Raw genomic sequence first — 15,878 nt, forward strand, 5'->3', positions numbered from 1 at the left:
AAAATCACCTGTACATAGAAATAAATTCATATTAATGTTATTGGGAGAAACTGTACCAATGATGTGTATAAACCCTGGATCGCTGATTCTATGTAACGGCCAACGTGAGACTTTAAATCCACCGGTCTCTATATATGGTACTCCCCAGAAGAAGCAGTCCTCCATAATAATTAATGGAATTCTACAGTATTTAAATCAAATGTTTCAAGGACTATATTACATGTATTTCAGTATTTTGTTGTAGAATGGGAAGGTAAAGTTAGTACTCTATAAATAAAATACTTTAATATCTGTACATGTTTATTTATTTTATTTGTTATGTTCAGGTGACATAAAAAGCATTATCTGGAGCACACCCAGAGAAAATGACTTAGTGTAGAGGTGCTGACTAACGGTGAATAAGCTATAAAAACAAAGAGAGTTGAACACTCTATATATATATATATAAACTCCCAGTCATTTATTGGGTAAAACTCCAACGTTTAATGATAGTTTACAGCATATTGACTATATTAGCCTATTGTTATCATTAACATTAGTATAAGATTAGCATCAACATACATTATTGTTTAATTTAATTTCACATATATTTAATATATATAAAATGTTGCTAAATGTAATCTTTTGGTTCATCCATAATGCATAATAAGCATCATCAACAGGGGGAACATATTGGTTCTACGCTGATAAGATGTAGAAAGAATAGATCCATTTATAAGACTTGTTCATAAAAATAATTGTTCCTAAAAAGGGCCAGAGATCAAAGTCATTATTCAGACCACTAGGGGTCAATGTTTTCAAATAGGAAATCCAGTAGCCCTCCCACTAGACCAGTGGTTCTTAACCTGGGTTCGATCGAACCCCAGGGGTTCGGTGAGTCAGTCTCAGGGGTTCGGCGGAGGTCAAGACACACATTCGATTAATATGATTCGTGATGACACGCTCCGCTTGGCCATCATTGGCTGCAGGTGATCACGCTACATCGCTTGGCCTATCTGTGCTGCAGGGAATTTGGTGCGCTCAGTAGTCGACTTGTGATTTCTTTCTTAATATTTTAATCCCTTCATACTTACTATGTCGAGCAAAAAAAGAAAGTGGTCGGACGAATATGTACAATATGGATTTACATGTATAACCGAACGTGATGGGAGTCAGTGTCCTAACTGCATGATTTGCAATGCCAAGTTGAGCAATTCTAGTCTAGCACCGGCTTCCTTAAGCTGCATGGAGATGGAAAATACAAGAACACAACGCTCGCTGAATTCAAGGTGAAGAGAGCCAGATTCGATGAAAAGGCTACTCTGCCTGTTCTCAGCTTTGTACCCATCAACAAACCGATCCTCACAGCATCGTACGAAGTTGCTTACCTGATCGCAAAGCAGGGCAAACCACACACCATTGGTGAAACACTCATAAAACCAGCTGTGTTGAAGATGGCGAATATCATGCTGGGAAAAGAGGCCGAAGTTAAGTTATCCCAAATTCCTCTTTCAAAGGACACCATCAGCGACAGAATAGAGGACATGAGCAAAGACATATTGGCTCAAGTAGTTGCAGATCTGATTTCAAGCCCGGCAAAATTCAGCCTTCAACTCGACGAGACCACAGACGTTTCCAATCTAAGCCAGCTTGCTGTATTCGTGCGCTATGTGAAAGACGACGTGATAAAGGAAGAATTTTTATTTTGTAAGCCTCTTACAACAACAACTAAGGCAGCCGATGTGAAGAAACTTGTGGATGACTTCTTCAAAGACAACAATCTTTCGTGGGATATGGTTTCTGCAGTTTGTTCGGACGGAGCTCCAGTCATGCTGGGAAGAAAGTCTGGTTTTGGTGCGCTAGTGAAAGCCGATGCACCACACATCATTGTTACGCATTGTATTCTGCACAGGCATGCGTTGGCAACAAAAACCTTGCCTCCAAAACTGGCAGAAGTATTAAACATTGTAGTGGAATGCGTGAACTATGTGCAAACTAGTGCTCTGCGGCATCGCATCTTCAGTGAGCTGTGTAAAGAAATGGGCTCTGAATTCGAGGTACTTCTGTACCATTCTAACGTTAGGTGGTTATCCCGGGGACAGGTGCTGAATCGTGTTTTTGCCGTGCGTGTGGAATTAGCCCTGTTTTTGCAAGAGCACCAACATTGTCATGCAGATTGCTTCAAAAATTCTGAGTTCATTCTCATTTTAGCGTACATGGCCGATATCTTCGCAGCTCTCAATCATCTCAATCAAAAGATGCAGGGCGGTGGAGTCAACATCATCGAAGCGGAGGAAAACCTAAAGGCTTTTAAAAAAAAGCTACCGTTATGGAAACGACGAACAGAGAACAATAACTTCGCAAACTTTCCCTGCTGGACGACTGTGTAAGTAAGATCGAAGATGTATCTGGAATCGGAGACATTTCTGTACCCGCTGAACTGAAGCAAGCAATTGCCACGCACTTAGATGAGCTTGCAAATTCTCTCGACGGATACTTCCCTACAAGAGAGTCATATCCAGCATGGGTGAGACAGCCGCTCACGTTTAGTGTTGAGACAACAGATGTCAATGATGAATACCTCGATGAAATCATTGAAATTCAGCAGAGCCAGGTTCAACAGCAACTCTTCAGAACAACAACGCTTTCAACGTTTTGGTGTCAACAAATGGTAACGTACCCTGTTATTGCTAAGAAAGCTCTGGAGATTTTCATACCGTTTGTTACAACATATCTTTGCGAGCAATCCTTTTCGAGGATGCTGGACATAAAAACGAAGAAAAGGAACAGACTTTGTTGCGAAAATGACATGAGAGTGGCACTTGCCAAGGTGAAGCCGCGCATTTCTGAACTGGTCTCTGAAAGGCAACAGCAGAAGTCACACTGATTTGCAGTAAATATTCATTATTATGTTTTTGTTTTTGTGTGAAAATGATCATCTGTGTGAAAATGTTTTGATGATTTTGTTCTTTGAACACAGTGATGTTGATGCATGGTTCATTTTGTGCACCAGTCAAATATGTTTTGAATTTGATTTTTTTTTTCAATTAAGAAGGGTTCGGTGAATGCGCATATGAAACTGGTGGGTTTCAGTACCTCCAACAAGGTTAAGAACCACTGCTCTAGACCGTAGGATCTCCATGTTACCTCCTCTCCTTGGTAGAGCAACATGCTCAATACCTGTGTATTTGAGGGAGGAGATGGGATGGTTAGCTTCAACAAAGTGAGCTGCTACTAGATAATCAGTGTTCTTACAGCTATGCATTGTTTTAAATGTTTTTTTGTTTGTAATGAGTTGGCTTCCACATGAACATGTGATGAGATAGATTACTTCCTTTATCTTGCAAGAGATGATACCCCTAACAGGGATTTTTCCACCTGTATGTGGGTGTCTGAAGAAGGATGTTTTTGTAGTGCTATTGCACTGTGAGCGTGAGTCACATTTGTAGAACCCCTTTGGAATGGGTGTCAAGAGTGTCTGAGTGGGCTCAGGGCGCAGGTTAGATCTCACTAAACTGTCCCCCATATTGCAACCATGTTTATAGATTTGTTGTCTGACTGCAGAATCTGGCAGTGCTTTTTCAGAATTGCTTTCATTTTCTCTGAACACTTGGTGTACTTAGTGCAAAAGACTTGTTTCACCCTGCATAATTGGCTATATGATAAACCATTCTTGAGGGGAAGGGGATGCATACTATCAGCACATAGCAGAGAATGGAGGTCTGTTGGCTGTGTGTACAAGTCTGTATGTAATGCATCATTCTCTTTGATGATCCATAAGTCCAGGTAGTTTATTTTTCTCTCAACAGTCTGCATGGTGAATTTGAGCTATTCAGAGCTCTCGTTTAGCAGAGTTTGGAATTAATTTAGTTCCTGCTGACCTCCTTCCCAGAGCACAAAGACATCATCTAAGTTTATATTCCATGAGAGGATTTTAGAAAGTAGGGGGTATCTCTATGTTTTGTAAATGAGTGCTTCCTCAAATTGTTCCACATACAGGTTTGCATAGTTTGGGGCAAAGGGGAAAACCATGGCTCACAATTGAAAGGAAAAACTCTGACCCAATTATGAATTAGTTATTGGATAATACCAGTTCAGTGAGATACAAGATGCACTCATTGGATGGAACAAGGGTAGGATCTCTCTGTTGAAGGAAGTGTTGCAGGTCACGAAATATAATTTAAAAGTTTGCATTAAGGTGTCTGTAATAGAATATACTTGTCTAAAACGAATGTAGACATTAATAAATGCATTTCTATAGCTTCCAACATCTGTTTTACACTGGAGGAGGAGTAACAAGATGGCTGTGCAGTTGCCTCCAAACAGAGGCCCCTGTTAGTCATCTAGGGTTAATACATATCATTGGACTGAACTGAAAATATATCAGAACCTCCCTGATGTTGACTTTCATGTTGCAGGTGTTCTGGCCTGCTTTGGTCAACGAGATTTGATCACCACAATGCCAGATAGACTGGATGTACTGACTGGCTCCTGTGTGCAAATCCCATGTTCATTTGATATTCCTGACCAAAATAAGTATACATTTAGGAGCACAATACTAACCTCTGGAGTGTGGATAAAAGAAATCCCGTACTTTGATCTACATCCGGACAATGTGATATTTAACAGTAGTAAGATGGTCAACAGATATCAAGGGAAGATAACTGGAAACATGTCCCAGAAGAACTGCACCACAGTCTTCTTCAATGTAACCACCAATTACACTAATAAATACTTCCTCAGGATTGAGAGGCAACCATTCCTTGCAACAGACATTAGAAAGTCTGTTAATATCGTTGTCAGGGGTAAGAGACAATTCAACTTTTAACCAACTATTTTTCCCAGTTTAGATTCCTTTCATCAAAGATAAGAGTAGAACAAGTGGACAGTTTAACTGTTAGTGTAAAATATATTTATCTACAATGTATTACAGATTTTCCTTCCAGTCCCATCATTACTGTCTCAGGTGAGGTGAAGGATGGGACCCCTGTCAGCTTGAACTGCTCTGCTGTCGCTCCCTGTCCCAAACACCCCCCTGAGCTGACATGGACTCTCCCAACACAGTTCACACCTGAGAACCAACTGCAGGAGAATTCAGACCAAACCAAATCAGTTCTCTCCACGGTGACCTTCACTCCGTCATACCTTCATCATGAGAAGAACATCACTTGTACTGCAGTCTACCCAGTAGGGACAAGCAACAATACAGCTGAACATAACATGATGCTTAACGTTTCATGTAAGATTTAGTAACCGGTTCCTGTAGAATAGATCATTCTATCATGTTTTCACTGATGATTGTAATAGAGTGGTTTTGATGAGACTATTCAATATACCATATCCAGATACATTCTAAATGAACCCCTCTCCCTCAGTCTCTCCTAAGGACACATTGGCCTCCATCAGTCCAGCTGATCCAGTATTAGTGGGCACTACCTGATCGCAAAGCAGGGCAAACCACACACCATTGGTGAAACACTCATAAAACCAGCTGTGTTGAAGATGGCGAATATCATGCTGGGAAAAGAGGCCGAAGTTAAGTTATCCCAAATTCCTCTTTCAAAGGACACCATCAGCGACAGAATAGAGGACATGAGCAAAGACATATTGGCTCAAGTAGTTGCAGATCTGATTTCAAGCCCGGCAAAATTCAGCCTTCAACTCGACGAGACCACAGACGTTTCCAATCTAAGCCAGCTTGCTGTATTCGTGCGCTATGTGAAAGACGACGTGATAAAGGAAGAATTTTTATTTTGTAAGCCTCTTACAACAACAACTAAGGCAGCCGATGTGAAGAAACTTGTGGATGACTTCTTCAAAGACAACAATCTTTCGTGGGATATGGTTTCTGCAGTTTGTTCGGACGGAGCTCCAGTCATGCTGGGAAGAAAGTCTGGTTTTGGTGCGCTAGTGAAAGCCGATGCACCACACATCATTGTTACGCATTGTATTCTGCACAGGCATGCGTTGGCAACAAAAACCTTGCCTCCAAAACTGGCAGAAGTATTAAACATTGTAGTGGAATGCGTGAACTATGTGCAAACTAGTGCTCTGCGGCATCGCATCTTCAGTGAGCTGTGTAAAGAAATGGGCTCTGAATTCGAGGTACTTCTGTACCATTCTAACGTTAGGTGGTTATCCCGGGGACAGGTGCTGAATCGTGTTTTTGCCGTGCGTGTGGAATTAGCCCTGTTTTTGCAAGAGCACCAACATTGTCATGCAGATTGCTTCAAAAATTCTGAGTTCATTCTCATTTTAGCGTACATGGCCGATATCTTCGCAGCTCTCAATCATCTCAATCAAAAGATGCAGGGCGGTGGAGTCAACATCATCGAAGCGGAGGAAAACCTAAAGGCTTTTAAAAAAAAGCTACCGTTATGGAAACGACGAACAGAGAACAATAACTTCGCAAACTTTCCCTGCTGGACGACTGTGTAAGTAAGATCGAAGATGTATCTGGAATCGGAGACATTTCTGTACCCGCTGAACTGAAGCAAGCAATTGCCACGCACTTAGATGAGCTTGCAAATTCTCTCGACGGATACTTCCCTACAAGAGAGTCATATCCAGCATGGGTGAGACAGCCGCTCACGTTTAGTGTTGAGACAACAGATGTCAATGATGAATACCTCGATGAAATCATTGAAATTCAGCAGAGCCAGGTTCAACAGCAACTCTTCAGAACAACAACGCTTTCAACGTTTTGGTGTCAACAAATGGTAACGTACCCTGTTATTGCTAAGAAAGCTCTGGAGATTTTCATACCGTTTGTTACAACATATCTTTGCGAGCAATCCTTTTCGAGGATGCTGGACATAAAAACGAAGAAAAGGAACAGACTTTGTTGCGAAAATGACATGAGAGTGGCACTTGCCAAGGTGAAGCCGCGCATTTCTGAACTGGTCTCTGAAAGGCAACAGCAGAAGTCACACTGATTTGCAGTAAATATTCATTATTATGTTTTTGTTTTTGTGTGAAAATGATCATCTGTGTGAAAATGTTTTGATGATTTTGTTCTTTGAACACAGTGATGTTGATGCATGGTTCATTTTGTGCACCAGTCAAATATGTTTTGAATTTGATTTTTTTTTTCAATTAAGAAGGGTTCGGTGAATGCGCATATGAAACTGGTGGGTTTCAGTACCTCCAACAAGGTTAAGAACCACTGCTCTAGACCGTAGGATCTCCATGTTACCTCCTCTCCTTGGTAGAGCAACATGCTCAATACCTGTGTATTTGAGGGAGGAGATGGGATGGTTAGCTTCAACAAAGTGAGCTGCTACTAGATAATCAGTGTTCTTACAGCTATGCATTGTTTTAAATGTTTTTTTGTTTGTAATGAGTTGGCTTCCACATGAACATGTGATGAGATAGATTACTTCCTTTATCTTGCAAGAGATGATACCCCTAACAGGGATTTTTCCACCTGTATGTGGGTGTCTGAAGAAGGATGTTTTTGTAGTGCTATTGCACTGTGAGCGTGAGTCACATTTGTAGAACCCCTTTGGAATGGGTGTCAAGAGTGTCTGAGTGGGCTCAGGGCGCAGGTTAGATCTCACTAAACTGTCCCCCATATTGCAACCATGTTTATAGATTTGTTGTCTGACTGCAGAATCTGGCAGTGCTTTTTCAGAATTGCTTTCATTTTCTCTGAACACTTGGTGTACTTAGTGCAAAAGACTTGTTTCACCCTGCATAATTGGCTATATGATAAACCATTCTTGAGGGGAAGGGGATGCATACTATCAGCACATAGCAGAGAATGGAGGTCTGTTGGCTGTGTGTACAAGTCTGTATGTAATGCATCATTCTCTTTGATGATCCATAAGTCCAGGTAGTTTATTTTTCTCTCAACAGTCTGCATGGTGAATTTGAGCTATTCAGAGCTCTCGTTTAGCAGAGTTTGGAATTAATTTAGTTCCTGCTGACCTCCTTCCCAGAGCACAAAGACATCATCTAAGTTTATATTCCATGAGAGGATTTTAGAAAGTAGGGGGTATCTCTATGTTTTGTAAATGAGTGCTTCCTCAAATTGTTCCACATACAGGTTTGCATAGTTTGGGGCAAAGGGGAAAACCATGGCTCACAATTGAAAGGAAAAACTCTGACCCAATTATGAATTAGTTATTGGATAATACCAGTTCAGTGAGATACAAGATGCACTCATTGGATGGAACAAGGGTAGGATCTCTCTGTTGAAGGAAGTGTTGCAGGTCACGAAATATAATTTAAAAGTTTGCATTAAGGTGTCTGTAATAGAATATACTTGTCTAAAACGAATGTAGACATTAATAAATGCATTTCTATAGCTTCCAACATCTGTTTTACACTGGAGGAGGAGTAACAAGATGGCTGTGCAGTTGCCTCCAAACAGAGGCCCCTGTTAGTCATCTAGGGTTAATACATATCATTGGACTGAACTGAAAATATATCAGAACCTCCCTGATGTTGACTTTCATGTTGCAGGTGTTCTGGCCTGCTTTGGTCAACGAGATTTGATCACCACAATGCCAGATAGACTGGATGTACTGACTGGCTCCTGTGTGCAAATCCCATGTTCATTTGATATTCCTGACCAAAATAAGTATACATTTAGGAGCACAATACTAACCTCTGGAGTGTGGATAAAAGAAATCCCGTACTTTGATCTACATCCGGACAATGTGATATTTAACAGTAGTAAGATGGTCAACAGATATCAAGGGAAGATAACTGGAAACATGTCCCAGAAGAACTGCACCACAGTCTTCTTCAATGTAACCACCAATTACACTAATAAATACTTCCTCAGGATTGAGAGGCAACCATTCCTTGCAACAGACATTAGAAAGTCTGTTAATATCGTTGTCAGGGGTAAGAGACAATTCAACTTTTAACCAACTATTTTTCCCAGTTTAGATTCCTTTCATCAAAGATAAGAGTAGAACAAGTGGACAGTTTAACTGTTAGTGTAAAATATATTTATCTACAATGTATTACAGATTTTCCTTCCAGTCCCATCATTACTGTCTCAGGTGAGGTGAAGGATGGGACCCCTGTCAGCTTGAACTGCTCTGCTGTCGCTCCCTGTCCCAAACACCCCCCTGAGCTGACATGGACTCTCCCAACACAGTTCACACCTGAGAACCAACTGCAGGAGAATTCAGACCAAACCAAATCAGTTCTCTCCACGGTGACCTTCACTCCGTCATACCTTCATCATGAGAAGAACATCACTTGTACTGCAGTCTACCCAGTAGGGACAAGCAACAATACAGCTGAACATAACATGATGCTTAACGTTTCATGTAAGATTTAGTAACCGCTTCCTGTAGAATAGATCATTCTATCATGTTTTCACTGATGATTGTAATAGAGTGGTTTTGATGAGACTATTCAATATACCATATCCAGATACATTCTAAATGAACCCCTCTCCCTCAGTCTCTCCTAAGGACACATTGGCCTCCATCAGTCCAGCTGATCCAGTATTAGTGGGCACTTGTGTTAATCTGACCTGCAGCAGTACAGCCAACCCTCCTGTGACAAACTTCACCTGGTTCAAGATCAGTGGAGATAAACCAATACAGGTTGCGTCTGGACACAGTTACTCCCTCATTGTGACAGTTGGTGATGGAGGATTGTACTTCTGTGAAGCAAGAAATAGTCACGGCTGTGGGAAGTCAAAGGAAGTGCAGCTGGCTATTAAAGGTAGAAGCATTGGCACATTCAACATGCACAACATTAACAATATTATAGATATAGATAGATATAGAAGAGATATACTTGTTTTTGTGGAACAGACCGGATAAAGCATGCCTGCTATATGAATCTAGGTATGATACAGCTGTAGGATATTAATTTGATCACTTTTTTGTTGCTTAGAAGTTTATTGCATTGTGGGAAATGCAGATAAGCTTTGATTTACATAAATTCACCCAAAACCTTCACTAAAATGTGGTTATATTAATGGTATTACACTTATCATGCAGCCTTATTTTGTCCAGCTAATAGACTCACCACCAATGGATCAACATTACAGAGGAAACGTTCAAGTCCTTTTACTGCAGGATTATTTCACTGCAACAATACTGGCTAAATTAAGATCTTACATCTGTACATCTACAGTATGTGTATAATTTGTAATATTAGACAATGTGCAAAATGTTTCCTCTTTTTGGAACAGATGGCTATAATGTGTGTTTAATTTACAGGGCATGAAGAGCCTGTTAACCCAAAGGTTTTTGAGATTGTAGGAAAAACCTTGGGGTTGATTTTCCTTTTCAGCCTGATCGTATTCTTTGCATGGTAAAAAGTTATTCCCAGCCTCAATTTTAACATATTTATCATGCTGATTGTGCTTTTGTATATGAAAACCTAAATGATGTCAAAATATCTTTATTCTTGCCTTCCAGGAGAAGGAGAACATCTAGACTCCCCAGTGGGTTTGACATGACAGACCGTTCACAGGGACTGGTGGGAATGGTAGAATTACCTTTTAAAACCCATCTAGAATGTGTGTTTCAGGAAGAATTGAATGAATACTGTGTTGTGTAACCAACTGTAACTATGAAGTCATTATTCTTCTGAAGTGTCGGTCCTGACAACTGATCCTTTCTCTGTGTTCTCTCCACAGAACTCCCCGGTTGGGACAGTGTGCTCTAACCAGGCCACGGTCGGTAGAGGGAACCAAGAACCACCACTTAACAACCTAGATGGTCTTTAAGCACAAGTCAATCAGAGGTGCATTTTATGTATTTTTCCAATGGGTATTAAGTCTTATTATGAACAGTATTGTCATTGTGTATTAGTTTTCTGTGGATATTTTTGTTACATTTATAATTTTGTGCTCTTTGATTATCTGTATATTTGTAAAATTTGCTGGGATGAAAAGTGTTTAACTGTTACTATAGTGTTGATATGATGATGCAGGCTACTCTTTATTTTAGACCATTTATTTTGAGTGTTGAGTTCACAGAGCATCTGTTTAATGGGTTCCAGTATAGAGGAACTGCTGAGTTCAACTAGCCTACTGAAGGCAGTTTAAGACCATATAAAGTCAATGATGACTGAGGAGAGAAGACACAGTTAGTTGGAGAGACAGTGGTCTGATACAAGACAGGAAGTTGGTGCAGTAAGTCTACATGATGGCACAATGGTGTTAACGTTTACAAGTCACTGTTTATCTTCATCTTTTGTGCAGTTCCCAGAAAAACAATGTTATCTACTTTCATCTATTTAGAAGTTATTGCGTCAGCTTTTATGTTGAGTGTTACATTGAATAAATAATTGAGACTGAATTTATTAAGGTTGTTTATTAATTGCCCTGTCATTAAAACCTTTACATTCAATTCCCATGAAATATTTGTCTTATTGGTCCAACATTTAACATCTCATTAAAATGGATTCTATTGAGATTTTGTGTCACTGTTCTACACACAATGTGGAATTATGTTTTTAGACATAAAAATGAAAAGCTGAAAGTCAATATGTGTTCAACACCTTTTCTATGGCAAGCCTAAATAAGTTCAGGAGTAAAGATTTACTTAACTTGTCACATGAGTTGCTTGGATTCACTTTGTGTGCAATGCTAGTTTTTAACATGATTTTTAAATGACTACCTCTTCTCTGTACCCCACACATACAATTATCTGTTAGGTCCCTCAGTCAAGCAGCAACTTTCAAACCAGCTTTTCCATTGCCTCACAAAGAAAGGCACCTGTTTCTAGATGGTTTAAAAGAAAATAAATCTGACATTGAAAACCCCTTTGAGCGTAGTGAGTTAATTAATTACACTTTGGATGGTTTATCAATACACCCAATCACTACAAAGATACAGGCGTCCTTCATAACTCAGTCGCCGGAGAGGAAAAACACTGCACAGGGATTTCACCCACAGGAGGTTGGTGGCACATTAATTGGGGAGAACGTACTCGTGGTAATGACTGGAGCAGAACAGGAGGAATGGTACCAAATACATCCAACAAGTTTTCCATGTGTTTGATTCCATTCCATTTGCTCCGTTCCAGACATTATTATGAGTTGTCTTCCCCTCAGCAGCCTCCACTGGTTTCACCATAAGGTCAGTGGTGACTTTAAAACAGTTACATAGTTTAACGGCTGTGATTGGAGAAAAGTGAGGATGGATCAACAACATGTTACTTACTCCATAATACTAACCTAAATGACAGACTGAAAAGAAGGAAACATGTACAGAAAAAAATATTCTAAAACATGCATTCTGTTTGCAATAAGGCACTAAAGTAAAACGGCAAAACATTTGGCCAAGAAATTCACTCTATGTCCAACACAACATATCACTGAGTACACTCTTCATATTTTCAAGCATGGTGATGGCTGCAATATGTTACGGGTATACTTGTCATCAAGTGTTATAGGATGAAAATAAATGGAATAGAGATAAGCACAGACAAAACTCTAGAGAAAAACTTGGTTCAGTCTGACTTTCAAAAGACACTGGGACGCAAATTCACTTTTCAGCAGGTCAACAACCTAAAACAAAAAGCCAAATATAAACCAGAGTTGCTTACTATGACAATATTGTATGTTCCTAATTGTCCAAGTTACAGTTTTGATGGGCTTGAAAATGTGCAAATATTGTAGATTCCAGGTGTGCAAAGCACTTATAGACTTACCCAGAAAGACTCACAGCTGTAATCACTGCCAGAGGTGATTCTAATGTAACAGTTTCACTTCCGTCCCTCTCCTCGCCTCTATTTGGGCTTGAATGAAGGACCCTCTTTCAACAACTGCTTCCCAAGAAGCATCGTTAGCCATCGCTCCACAAAAGCCATGTTCCCTGCAGAGCAAGGGGAACAACTACTTCAAGGTCTCAGATTGAAATGCTGTTAGCACACACCACGCTAACTAGCTAGCCATGTCACATCGGTTACACTCACCCCCCTTTTGACCTCCTCCTTTTCCGCAGCAACCAGTGATCCGGGTCAACAGCATCAATGTAACAGTATAACCAGCCATCAAGGACACCACGTGGTGTCAGAGGAAGGCCCTAAAATGTGTATATGATTTATTTTTAATGACAGATACTTTGTTTAATTTTATTTAATTTTGTACCAATTTTTCCCCCCAATTTTGTGGTATCCAATTGGTAGTAACAGTCTTGTCTCATCGCTGCAACTCCCTTACGGACACAGGGGATGCAAAGGTTGTGCGTCCTTCGAAACACAACCCAACCAAGCTGCACTGCTTCTTGACACAATGCCTGCTTAACCTGGAAGCCATCCACAACAATGTGTCAGAGGAAACAACATACACCTGGCGACGTGTCAGCGTGCACCTGGCCCGCCCCATGAGTCGTTAGAGCGCGATGGGACAAGGACATCCCTGTGGGTCAAACCCTCCCCTAACCCAGACGACGCTGGGCCATTTGACACCCCCCCCCTCCCCCCTTTTATGCTGTTGTTTATTATCTATGCCTAGTCACTTTACCCCTACCTCCTTGTACATATTACCTCAATTACCTGGACTACCCTGTAACCTGTACCATATTCTCCCCCCTGAAATCATGTTACAGGAAGGTCAAATAGATAAATATGCTGAACATTATATGAATCACTCTAAACTGAATCTGAACTTTATTCTTCTTAAATATCCCCATTACATGTCTATGTTCATGTGTGTATTGTTGTGAGTTATTATGTCTGCTTTTGTTTTGAGTGTTGATCAAGAGACACAAATGAGGCTGCATTTGAGGTTGTTCATTAATTGCACTGCTGGGTAAAGTTCGTCCTCAGCTCCTGGGTCTCCTTCTCCCAGAAGGCCTTGGGCAGGTCCAAGAGGGTTTTGAATAGAAGGGATACATCCTTCCGTCAAAATGGACTTTTCCTCGCAAATGTAGGAGAACTTGTGCAGCAGGTTGGGAGAATTAACGTAGCAGGTTAGGATAATTAGATTAAGGTAAGAAAAAGGGTTAGGGTTAGCTAAAATAATACATAAAATCAACTTAAGAACCTCAATTTGACAAAAGCTGTATCCCATCTAGACATGACCGTCGGGGAGGTACACCTTGCCCTGAAGGTTGATGGCTCCCTCCTGTGGCTCCCAGCCCACCATGCTCTTCTTGGCAGATAGAAGTGATGTAATGAAAGAGGAAGTGTGTGCAGGAGAAATGTGGAAGTGTGTGATAATCCATCAGCTACAATTACAGTTACTCTGTTTCTGGCAAAATCTGTTTTTCATGCTGAAAGATAATGTCAGAACCGGGAATCTTTTACTGAACTCAAATTTAACTAAGCAAGTTGGATGGATTTTGGTTTCTGATTTACCTACATTTAAAAAAAATCAAGCCTGTGAGATAGAGGAGAGGGAGAAGGTTATATTGCAGCACGTTTCCATTGTTGTATCAAGGGCGGACTTGACTACTTGGGGGCCTGTAACAAAATGCTGTAAAGGGGTCCCCTTCCCCTAAAAGGGTTATTTACCCACCACACATACATTAACTGCAATGAATATTATTATCCCACAATGAAAAATATATTGTGTATAAGTGTTTCATTTTGGGCAGTAATGAAATGTATATAGGCCATATCAAGCTGTTGAGTCAGTGGCTGACACACACTTTGTGTTTAGAATCAGTCAGTGGGCAGCTGGGGCCCATTTCATTCTAAATGCTTAAATTAACATACCATGTTTTCACAACTGATGTTGACACCCAGCACATAGACTATTCAACATCCTGTCATATAAATGCACTTATTAGGAAGTATGTCACTGATGAGATGTGAGATGTGCCACATGAATTTCAGCACTTTAGTTTGTCAGAACACACTATGTGTGTGTGACAGTCTCTCCTGTGGACCGTTTACATCAGTGTAAGGCAAGTGTCAAGTACTACTATCTTATCTTTATATTTTAATGTTCAAACTAAATTAAGGAAATTAATTACAAGTAATGACATTCAAAATGTTCAATATGCGGCTGTTAGTTCATGAAGAACTGAAGAACCTATGTGACTATGGACTAAAGCTTCAATGTGATACCATATGTGTCATGTGACCTACTTTACCAGGAAGTGTATGTTTGTACTGTTTCAGGTGATCAGTGGTGTGTGAGTTCTCACATGGCTTGTTCTGAGAACATGTTTTTTCTCATTGGCCTCTTTATATCAGGTGAGTCTTCCACACAACAACAACTAGTTATGAATCAGACATAAAGGAATAACCAGAAATCATGATATGTTATGGGATGCGCTATATTCCAGCTTTTTAATTCTGTAGTAAAGTGTAAAGTTAATTCCTGATTAGTGCAGTTTAATAGTCTGGATTCAAACTGTGCCGTGACACTCAATAACTCGTTGTGCCAACTTTAGCTACAATGACTCCATTCACTTCCCATACACTTCCCATACACAACCATACACTTCCCATACACAACCATACACTTCCCATACACTTCCCATACACTTCCCATACACAACCATACACTTCCCATACACAACCATACACTTCCCATACACAACCATACACTTCCCATACACTTCCCATACACAACCATACACTTCCCATACACAACCATACACTTCCCATACACAACCATACACTTCCCATACACTTCCCATACACAACCATACACTTCCCATACACAACCATACACTTCCCATACACTTCCCATACACTTCCCATACACAACCATACACTTCCCATACACTTCCCATACACTTCCCATACACTTCCCATACACAACCATACACTTCCCATACACAACCATACACTTCCCATGCACTTCCCATACACTTCCCATACACAACCATACACTTCCCATACACAACCATACACAACCATACACTTCCCATACACTTCCCATACACTTCCTGTAGTTGTTGACCAGTATTTCACATCGCTGTGGAGTAGTTTTGGACCACTCTCCCATGCAGAACTGCT

The 15,878-nt window shown here is 40.4% G+C and overlaps 2 protein-coding genes across 2 annotated transcripts; both read left to right on the forward strand.

The window, feature by feature from the left end:
• Window positions 1-1,433: 1,433 nt before the first annotated feature.
• LOC149979470 (myeloid cell surface antigen CD33-like) lies at window positions 1,434-5,313 on the forward strand. The gene is made up of 3 exons (XM_090189183.1): window positions 1,434-1,661; window positions 4,319-4,784; window positions 4,913-5,313. The coding sequence occupies exons 1-3, from the start codon at window positions 1,434-1,436 to the stop codon at window positions 5,227-5,229; spliced, it is 1,011 nt and encodes a 336-aa protein (XP_090045309.1). The 3' UTR covers window positions 5,230-5,313.
• A 3,094-nt stretch (window positions 5,314-8,407) lies between these two features.
• LOC149979471 (myelin-associated glycoprotein-like) lies at window positions 8,408-11,320 on the forward strand. Its single transcript, XM_021620101.3, has 6 exons — window positions 8,408-8,832; window positions 8,961-9,266; window positions 9,403-9,669; window positions 10,173-10,266; window positions 10,374-10,443; window positions 10,595-11,320. Exons 1-6 carry the CDS (start codon window positions 8,487-8,489, stop codon window positions 10,682-10,684), a joined length of 1,173 nt encoding a protein of 390 aa, XP_021475776.3. The 5' UTR covers window positions 8,408-8,486; the 3' UTR covers window positions 10,685-11,320.
• Window positions 11,321-15,878: the final 4,558 nt, after the last annotated feature.

This window comes from Oncorhynchus mykiss, chromosome 11 (genome assembly GCF_057628025.1).
Source record: "Oncorhynchus mykiss isolate SJ-2025 chromosome 11, ASM5762802v1, whole genome shotgun sequence".
NCBI lineage: Eukaryota > Metazoa > Chordata > Actinopteri > Salmoniformes > Salmonidae > Oncorhynchus > Oncorhynchus mykiss.